At 36.5% G+C, this 10,307-nt stretch overlaps 1 protein-coding gene across 1 annotated transcript; it reads left to right on the forward strand.

Annotated features, from left to right (window-relative positions):
- The first annotated feature begins 407 nt into the window (after nucleotides 1-407).
- On the forward strand, nucleotides 408-1,675 carry LOC131681241 (uncharacterized). Its single transcript, XM_058961951.1, has 4 exons — nucleotides 408-560; nucleotides 619-804; nucleotides 868-1,064; nucleotides 1,132-1,675. The coding sequence occupies exons 1-4, from the start codon at nucleotides 558-560 to the stop codon at nucleotides 1,412-1,414; spliced, it is 669 nt and encodes a 222-aa protein (XP_058817934.1). The 5' UTR covers nucleotides 408-557; the 3' UTR covers nucleotides 1,415-1,675.
- Nucleotides 1,676-10,307: the final 8,632 nt, after the last annotated feature.

Below are 10,307 nucleotides of genomic sequence, written 5' to 3' on the forward strand. Positions count from 1 at the left end.
TGCACGAGAAAGTCGATCACGTGAGAAATTGTTTTAAATTGAGAGCCACTCTTCCTCGTTCGCATGCTGCGATGTTCTAATTGATAGATGGCGAGTAAACTTTTTCCCATCTAAACTATTCTTATGGCGGCAGTCTAGAAAAGGTATTTGGTTTTTCTTATTTATACTTTACCGCACATTTGGGTATTGAATTTTTTTCCGATTCCAGAATATGTGATTTTTATTGAAACAAAAGGGGGAAAAATCACTAACAAAAATGCCTTATAGGTGAATCGTTCATTCCCCTTTTCACTTCCTATGCAGCCTTCGTTTTTTTTTCTGCCGTGAATAATTAATTTTTTTCTGGAACTTTTTCTCCTTCTCTGATGCTGATGAGAAATAGCGCTGCCCGATCGCAGTCAGCGGAATGCACTTGAATATTGAAGTGGTCACTTTGTGCTTAACTGGTGGGATTAAATATCAACGAAAGCTTTCATATCGGTTGTAAGTTAGTAACTTTGGGAAAATACGGAAGCAACTCGAAGCGCTACAATAAGGAGGGGCAATTAATAAGGATAATGGTTTTAAAAAAATCGATAAACTTTGGAGCAGCTTGTTTTGATAAGTCAATTATTCCAGAACGTATTTTTGCAAATGTTTTTAATTGGAATCGCAGCGATTGGCGAATGTTTATCATTGGCAACGCTTTCCAATAGCACTATACCGACTGAAGAAATGTCCCTAGAGATGGCAAGCAACAGTTCAACCGCCGTGCTATCAAGGAAGAAAAGATTTATCGTGTTTCCGGAAGGTTCAAGTTTTTCCGTGCGTTACAAAGAATGTTTTGTCCTTTTATATACTACATTATTTGTTTTTACATTAAAATAGGTCGCTGTTTGTATGACTGTTGGTGTCATCGGTAATCCGAACTATAACATGTTCAGTTGGGCTATGAATTGGGGTGTAGCGTACAATTTGCCCAATCAGACACTAAGTTACCAACAGGATATGATGGAACCGAAACCGATGGCACAGAGAAGACATCGTCGAGATCTATATCAAAAGCTGGAAACTGCAATGAACAGGTATGGATGTTTGAACTATTTGTGAGCGAAATACTGATTTATGCCTTTATCTCCCACTTTAATTCAGCATGGGCTACAACGGACGTGGCTGCATCCTACGAGCACTATGCGAAAGTACACAATTCTTCGGTAAGAAAGGATCTAACATGGCTGCCGAAATGCTGCGAAGTTTGTTTAGCTTCCCAAAGTCCAAAGTCCTATCGATGGAGCATAACGATATTAGACTGTACGATGAGGCGCATCGAAAAGGAAAGAGCCAAATCCTGTGTCAGTCGCTGTATCCGGCTTGTGGTTTCTCGTTACTGGAGCTTGCCCTGGGCAAATATGCTAGTCCTTTAAGGTTTATGTGATTGAACCGACGACGAGTGAGTGACTTGTAAAGATGCGATCTTGAATGTGGTGTACTGATAATCATATTGATTGTACGAAATTAGCATCAATGAAGTTAACCGATGAAAAATCATCTCATATAAAAACCATTACTGATAATTCAACAGCAAAAATGAACAAACCAATACTACCTCATTTCATATATATTTAGTTAGTGGCATAAAGTAATGAATGGAACAAAATGTAAATAAAATTGGTGAAACCCTGCTGTTATTTATTTATATTTAGTTTTTTAACTTGATATAATTCTCATGCATAATATAATAATTCAGAAATCCCAAACCAAGCATTTTCTTACATATGGAATCAAGCTTCGTGCACACTCAACTCCACACGATGCGACTGATAAAGTTTATACTGTTTAGACTGTGACGATACTTTGAAAAAAAAAAAAAAATAAATAATCAAAGATCTAGGGTTGGTACTAGCACATGATTATGATTTTTTCTCTATCAGGATTATGAAGTTGAGACAATCCGGTTCGATATCATGACTTTATGCCGAGTTGCCAGTTGTTGTTAAAGTGTGATGCACTCCCAAATCAGTTTGGGCTCACATTCAACTCACCTTAGAACCATCCGTATAGAATGATATTGCACCCAGAGGTAGTATGGGACCCCTTACATCCCATATCTGATGATCTAGTATGTTGACCTCATATTTAGTTATAGCCTCTGAAATTTAGTTAGTTTAGTTTGGGCGGTCTTTTGTTTAACTTCGCGCCACTATATAAAGGAGGAATAAGTTAATCGCGATCTGGCGATGGTCGTGTAGGACCAGTTATCCAACCTCGGTTTAAGACTAGAGCTTCCATTTCCCGGGTGTTTCCAGTTTCCCGAGATTCTAGAAATAAGGAAAAATTACGAAATTACGAGTAGTTGCTCGTTGTAGAAAATTGTAGTTCGTGGTGAAGCGTTTTCGTATTTCTTGATTTCAAATCTTCGGTAAAATGATTCAGCTGCTCCAGGCAGTATACTTGGATCGAAAAATATTAAACTTCACAATAAACGACTGCAACACTACCAGAAACGCGTTTGCTATAACCAGGGCCGCCGAGAAAGGAGGGGAGACGGGGCACTTCCCCCGGGACCCGGAGTTGTGGAAGGGGCCCGGACTTTCAATAGAAAGAATCATTCTGACAAATAATAATAAAGCAAAATAAATAAAAATTTATATGAAAATGCAATAAGGGTTTAAATATGGGTATGATTTAATTAAGATAGCTTACCTAAATTCTAAATTGCAGCATGCTGGAAAGTAAATATATGATTTTCTCAATTAGAAGACCAAACTTTGCAAACAATGTTGGTGATTTTGTGAAATATCATGAGATTTTTTTGATTTTGTAAATGGAATAAAAATATGTTTTCTCTGAAAGCACGCATTTTCGATTGTAGAAATTATGACGATGTCGTAAGTGGTTTTATGGGCGATAACAAAATGAAGGTGTTGCAACTGATAAGGCCAAGCTGAACCGTGGTCAATGGTTCCTCCTGTCAAAAACAGAAATTACGGATGATCCAATTTCTATCATAAAGTCAATCGTAACTTATATCATATAGTTTATACTGCCTGAAACGCTAATCAAAAGAAAACTGAAATTCCAAAAACCTGTTTTAATCCACCTAGTGGTGCAATTGTGCCTTTCTCATTTATCCAAACTACACGGAAAAAATTGTTCCCAAAATCGTGAATAAAGTGCCATGAATCCTGGAACAATCACGTTTTTACGTTATGAAAACAGGACCATGAACAAAAATCTTGTTTTATAATTATGTTCAATTTACCTTCACTAGCACCCGCATAACGATTATTTTAGTGGAACTATTTGTTTTTGTTTTGTGTACTTCACGAATTTAAAAATTTTATTCATGAATCCATTCAATTGTTGTGAGCTAATTTATGATCTCTAATATATTAAGTACGATCCAATATCCGTGCTCGTGATATAGTTTACAAAATCATCAAATATTATTCATGTATACATGAACTGGTTCATGATTCCTAATATATGTCACGATCCAATATCCATGCTCGTGAAATAGTTCACGAAATCTTGAAATATAATTCATCTATTCGTGAACTCATGATACCTAGTATAAGTCACAACTCACGTTCATTTTTGTGAAATAGTTCACGAAATTATAAAATATTAGTCATGTATTCGTGAATTGGTTCATGATGCCTAGTACATGATTTACGATCTATTTTGCGTGCTGGTGACATTTAGAAGATATCGCTAATCATTTACAATTTCGTGCAACATGATAATGATATTTTCCCGGGAACTCTCACAAAATTTGGAGAATTATTCGTGGAATCATTTATATTCCATGCACTGTTTTATGAAATGCTTAGCTGCTACAACCATAGTAATAAACACGAGAAATTTATATAAAAAAACTATTAGGACTATTCGTTTGATAAGATTCATGGTGCTGTCTGGATAGAAAATGAAAGCTGCGATGAGAATCCCAAATAGTGTACGTGATATAATTCGCAGAACAAGATATCGCGAATCAGTCACATTGTTATGATCTAGTTCATATTGTCACGTTATTCCGAATAAAAAAACGGATAATAACCAAAAATTAATAGATCACAATTAGGCGAAGAGAATTAACGAATACCATGATGAAATTGCTGATATCATGAACATTAGTCATATTACTCTTCGTGTCGAATTTGGAAGTTAGTTCTAAAATAAAATATCACGATAACATGAACAGAAATTACGAAAATCATGACTAAGGTCCATAAATTTTGAACATGAATTACACTATTTATGACTAAAATATTACGATAACATGAACAGCAGTTACACAAATCGTGACTTAGATCCTGAATTATGAACACAAATCACACAACTCGTCACAAAAATACGAAAATAATGACTAAGATTCTGAAATCATGAACATGAATCACTCTAGTAATAACTAAAATATCACAATAACGTGAATAGAAATTACAAAATTCGTGACTACGATCCTGAAATCATGAATTTAAATCCCGCTAGTCTGACAGAAAAACAGAAAAATGCGATAGTAAACTCATGAATAAGATAGCACAATAACGTGATGAGAAATGAGTATTCTCAAATCATGAACTAGAATCACAACAGAAACTAAACATGTCCAGGGAACAAAAACAGTAGCCTTACCAAGCATTCTAATGGTACGCCATGTCTATATTCGGGCGAACTAGTTTTTTGAAAACACGAATAGTTTCATGAATTCGAGGTTTATTATTCATAATTTCAGGAACTTGGTCATGGTTCTAGTAAATCGTTCAGTTCACACAATCGTCACCTTTTGCCCTAATATAATGGTGGAAATGTCCCTTACATATGTATCGAAGCTGAAACACTTGAACACAGCAGTGGATCTAAGAGGAGGGTTCGGGGGCTCTGGATTCCACCAGAAATTTTCAACTTCTTAACAAATTTTAAATTAGCTTCAATTTTAAAGTAGTTTTCAAACTCAAAATCATTTCAAACGAAATTTTTCACTGGTTTAACAGAACTATGGAAGTTCATTTTGGAGGAACTAAGAAATTTTTCTGTGGAAGGGAAGGGGGTGCGGCAATTGATGAAGGAAGGTGGGTTTAGAGAATGGTGGTTTGTGATGGGGGGAGGGTGGCTACGCCTCTGTTAAAATACAGAAAACCTATATTAGTAAAAAATTAGACCGGGATTAGGTTGACGATGTTCAGAGTGATTGCATAACATTTCTTTATGAGTAAAAAAGTAGGGGAAAATTATAAATATGTTACATAACTTTTTTCACTTTCACTCACAAACGAACAAAACACACCAGGGCTTCTAAATTTCTAGAAACATTGTTGATTAGGTTTCAAACAAATTGCTAAACATTTGGTGCAGTTTGTTTGAACAGAAAAAAAATATTCTGAAAAATTAGGGTGAACGTATAAATGTGGGACACACTGTATTTTCCCTTGGAATCAATGTCAAAAACTTCAAGCAAAGTGGGCGGAGGTCTAAAATTGACTAAAGGATATGAAATATGGCATCTGAGCTTACTTTGCTATTTGTCACAATAGGAGGCCTTTAAGATTTCAAAAATGAGTGTTTTTTGCAATGCCCTAATGGGGGTGCGATGATAGCCAAGGGGGGGGGGGGGGTTAATGAAAGGCGGAGGTGTTAGATAAAGTGGGGGGGGGGGGGGGCGATACTACACCCAACTGCATATTATACCTTCCATTTGAGACTTGTTTGGAGAAAATCGGTTCGGTCATCTCCGAGTAACCGATGCGCAATTGTTGGTCACACACATACACACAGAAATACACACATACGAATACACACGTTTACCGAACTCAACGAAGTGAGTCGAATGGTATAAGCGTATCGGCCAACATTTTCAAGTAATTTGTAACTCATTTTAATTATTTTTGTATCATTTATAGGCGTATATTGATTATCGGTTTATATAGGAATTTCGCATATGGCCGCATACTTCAACCCGTAAAACAGAAAACAGAACTCCGATTCAAAGGAAATTTAATAGCATTCGATAGGGATGTTCTAGCTTTCATTTGAGACTAATTTTGTGAAAATCGAGTCAGACATTTCTGAGAAGCAGATGTGAATTCAACTCAGGAACACAACCATTTTCCCGAAACTTCCGGTTCCGCCGAATTTGTCCAATGTGGTCAACGTGGATTTGATTGGGCATCAGTGAGCTGAAACTATAAATCCGAACATTTTCGAACACATTTTATGATGTTTTGCATCTTTTAGATACCATACTGATTCCGATTTATATGGTAATTTCATGCGTGACCCCACTCTTCAACCTTTAACTCCGGAACCGGAAGTTGGAATTAAACTAAATTCAATAGCAGCCTATGGGAATGTTGTATCTTTCATTTGAGACTAAGTTTGAAAAAATCGGTTCAGCCATCTCTGAGTAACCGATGTGCATATTTTTGGTCACATACATACATACACACGCACACACACACACATACGCACAGACATTTGCCTAACTCGACGAACTGAGTCGAATGGTGTATGAGACTCAGCCCTCCGGGCCTCGGTTAAAAAATCGGTTTTCAGAGTCATTGCATAGCCTTTCTATAGGAGAAAGGCAAAACGATTTAACCGTGCGCTGGGCAAAAATACTAGTTGTTTTTTTTATAAATTGAGTATTAAAAGACTCGGTTTTATTTTCAATTTCATACTTTACTATAATTATCTCATGGATTTTTGAGTTCCGACCTCTTTAAAAATTGATTTTGATTCGTATTTTACTAATAATTGGAAACTTTCTAATCTATAGATGGGTTTCAAAAGACAATGTTTTTGCTTAAATTATTTCTACGGATAAAATGGACTCATTGGTCCAGTTGCGATTTCTCATCAGGACGATATGTGACTTCTATTTCTAGATATTTTAACCCGTCCTAACCGCTAAATTAAACACGAAATTATCTATTAGAAAAAAAAACTCAAGAACCTTCCTTTAGAGTGCTCAATTTGTCAAATAGGACTCGAGAAACAAATTCTGAATAATTTCACAAATCAAGAATTAACATTATGCTATATATCTTAGTAGAAGGACAATTTAGATTAAAACTATGTTTTCTACATTAAGGAGAAATTTATTTAAAACCATCTTTGCGCTTGAAGAGTACAAAATATATAACTAAATTAGTTATGGAATTTGCGCTTCGATTTCGTCTCATCAGAAACCAACACTAACTTAGTCACAGGAACAGGGAACATAGCGTAGTGCATATTGCATTGGCTTGCTAAGTAAAACCAAGTTTCAATTTCATTATTTCTCATCAGCTTAGTCAGAATTTCTTTTCTTGCGGGACATCATCCAAGACTAGGAATTTGTTCAGAAATAAAAATAGTGGTTTCAAAGCTAGCATCAATCTGGCGCTTGTTCTACTGTTTCATATTTTAATTTTCAGCATTTTTTGTTGTTTCTTTTTCCCTGTCATCCAGGTTTTTTAGTCTTTCTATTTTTTCCATGTCTGGTATGTATGTTTTACATTTTCTTTTATATATTTTGCTTCATGCTTTCCTTTCTAAATTTTTACCAACAAGCTGCTTTTTTCAAATTCCTCAAATTTTTCATATTTGTCGCATTTTTTTTCGAAACATTTAATTTTTTATAGTTTTGATTTTTTGCGTTTTATTTATCGTTTTATTTGTTTTTGCCTTTCTCATATAGAAAGGTTATGCAATCACTCTGAAAAACGTCAACCTAATCCCGGCCCGGAGGGCCGAGTGTCATATCCCATTCGACTCAGTTCGTCGAGATCGGAAAAAGTCTGTATGTGTGTGTGTATGTATGTATGTATGTGTGTGTATGTGTATGTGTGTGTGTATGTATGTGCGTATGTGTCAAATAATGTCACTCATTTTTCTCAGAGATGGATGGACCGATTTGCCCAAACTTAGTCTCAAATGAAAGGTGCATATCTTCCCATCGGCTGCTATTGAATTTTGGATCGATCGGAATTCTGGTTCCGGAATTACGGGTTTCAGAGTGCGGCCACACAGAAATTTCTGATATAAACTATAGGAAAAATTAAAAATAGAATTTTTATTTTTGATGCTAAATGTGTTCAAGGTGCATGAAACGTCGAGATTTGATGCAAACTCGAAAAACTAGGAGTGGGTAATGTCCGGGACATAACCGCGGTGTTGACGTAGGACTAAACTTGGGCATATCATATGACATTCATGGATAATTTGAGCCAATGCACTTTTTGAATGAATGTTTACTGGAAATTTCATGTCGAATGAGATTGTCACATTCACTGATTTTCTAGGACTTGCAAAAACCTACGGGTTTGTAGATTAATTTGATAAACATTTGCTTATATGAATCACTGGTACATGTACAGCAGACTTGACAGGCGCAAACTCAATCCAAGTTATTAAATGGAACTTTCTAATTCAATTCTTTCTCCATTATGTTTTCATCCTAAAAAGAATGGTTTGCAAATAACTATTTTTGGTGATACCAGGAGAGAATCCTTTCTAACGATTCGAACCTTGCCCGAATTCGTTTCTGCTGCGTACATACACGAATATTCCCCTTTCGCAGCTCACATCGAATGAGCATTGTATATCGCAATGCGATCTCTTTTATAAACTTCTTACTGCAGATGGAAGTCCATCCTTTTGTGCGACAAATGGAAATATTTTCATCATTCTTTTTGGTGTGGCTTTCGCTTAGTAGCAGGGTTGCCACATTCACTAATGTTCTTGAAAGATTTGCAAAAACCACCAATCAAAGCAGGCTAATTAATGCTTTTACAAAATCTATCAAAATTTACGGTAAAATCTACGGAATCTACCACACAATTGTTTTGATTATTTCCCAACGAATCGCGCAAAAATCTGTTTGTTCCGTACAGCACAGCGCAAATAATTGACGTTGGAAAACAAATCGGCAACTTCAGCTGCCAAACACTTGGACACGATCGAAGCATTTTTCCGTCAATGTCACTTTTCTGACTCAAATTTTTGTAGGTATTTTCTTGCTTCCGTCCAATTGGTCAGTTTATTAGTTTTATCGTACATTTTTCGGATATTATTATAGAAAATAACTAACCCGATAAGAGGGAAGTTATTTTCCAAAGCACGAAATGAAAATTTCAATTGTAATTCTTCTGAGAACGATTTTGTGGTCCTAATAAGAACCGTTTGTTGTGAATATTATTTCGCCGTTTCCCGCTCGGCATGATGATTATTCGCTTGGTATGGATAGCGCACAGATTGGTATCTTCCAACAAACTAACCAGGCAGGCCTCGCTGGCTTCTTAGAGGGCCATTACGGCTGAGCTCCGGAAGAGATCGGTTTTGAAATGCTGTGCAATCTCACGGACCAGGCACTGGAAAAGCAACTTGCGAATTAGCAACTCTGTTCACTTCTGAGAGCGATGAATTTCACGCAGGGCGACGACAGTTCTTGGTTGGCAGGGATAAGGCAGTAGCTATGATTTGGTTGGTAGTCCAAATGCAGCTTCTCGTTGAGCAGCACACGTACGTGTGTTCTGCTCTGTGGCTTAGACACGTCTGGCTTTAAGAAAAACTGTGACGCCCATATTTATAGGTTCTAGCATTAATGTTGATTCGCATTAAAAGTAGTTTTTGAACTTTTTAAGCAAGTTTTATATAGCAAACAAGGTATCAATAGCAAACGTTGAACGTTTTCCTTTCGATTTATGAAACAATATTAGTAATTCCTTTAGTAGGAGAAAAGTTATTAAGGTTCAAAGTGTACGTAACGCATCCGCTTTGAAAATTTTGAAATGACACCCAGTATAGTAAAGAAAGACGTAAGTCCTACGTCAAAAAAAATTTGACTACGATTCACTTTTTTGGATTTTGGCACATTTTTGCCTTTCTCATATAGAAAGGTTATGCAATCACTCTGAAAAACTTCAACCTAATTTTTTTCGACTCGTTTAGGGTTTCTGAATTTTAACAGGGGCGTAGTTGATGGTTTACAGAGAGGGGTTACACCCCCCCTCTACTGTTCGCGCCCCTCCTTTAAAAACCTCCTTAAATCACCCCTCAGACCACCACCCCATCCAGCCCTCATACCCCTCCCTTTCAACCCCATCATCTTTAAACCAACACTATATCACAAAACATACCAATTTAAGCTGGGGAGTCGTCCGTTCATGGGACTTTCGCCCTCTTCACATACCCAGCCCCGCATGACAAAATGAGTTAGCAAGCAGATAACATTGATCTAATGCTGATTAGGCTAATGGAGTATGATATTTTTTTGTTTCAAGTGTTTCACCGTCGTAACGTAGCTCATCAAGTTCGTGGCTGGCATGTCATTGTGTATAAGTGCAAAG

Source organism: Topomyia yanbarensis, chromosome 2, assembly GCF_030247195.1.
Source record: "Topomyia yanbarensis strain Yona2022 chromosome 2, ASM3024719v1, whole genome shotgun sequence".
In the NCBI taxonomy this organism is placed as follows: Eukaryota; Metazoa; Arthropoda; class Insecta; order Diptera; family Culicidae; genus Topomyia; species Topomyia yanbarensis.

Coding starts and splice junctions, on each gene's coding strand:
- LOC131681241 (XM_058961951.1), top strand. Junction 805..867: donor CGGAAGGTTCAAGTTTTTCC/GTGCGTTACAAA, acceptor ACATTAAAATAG/GTCGCTGTTTGTATGACTGT. Junction 1,065..1,131: donor CTGGAAACTGCAATGAACAG/GTATGGATGTTT, acceptor ACTTTAATTCAG/CATGGGCTACAACGGACGTG.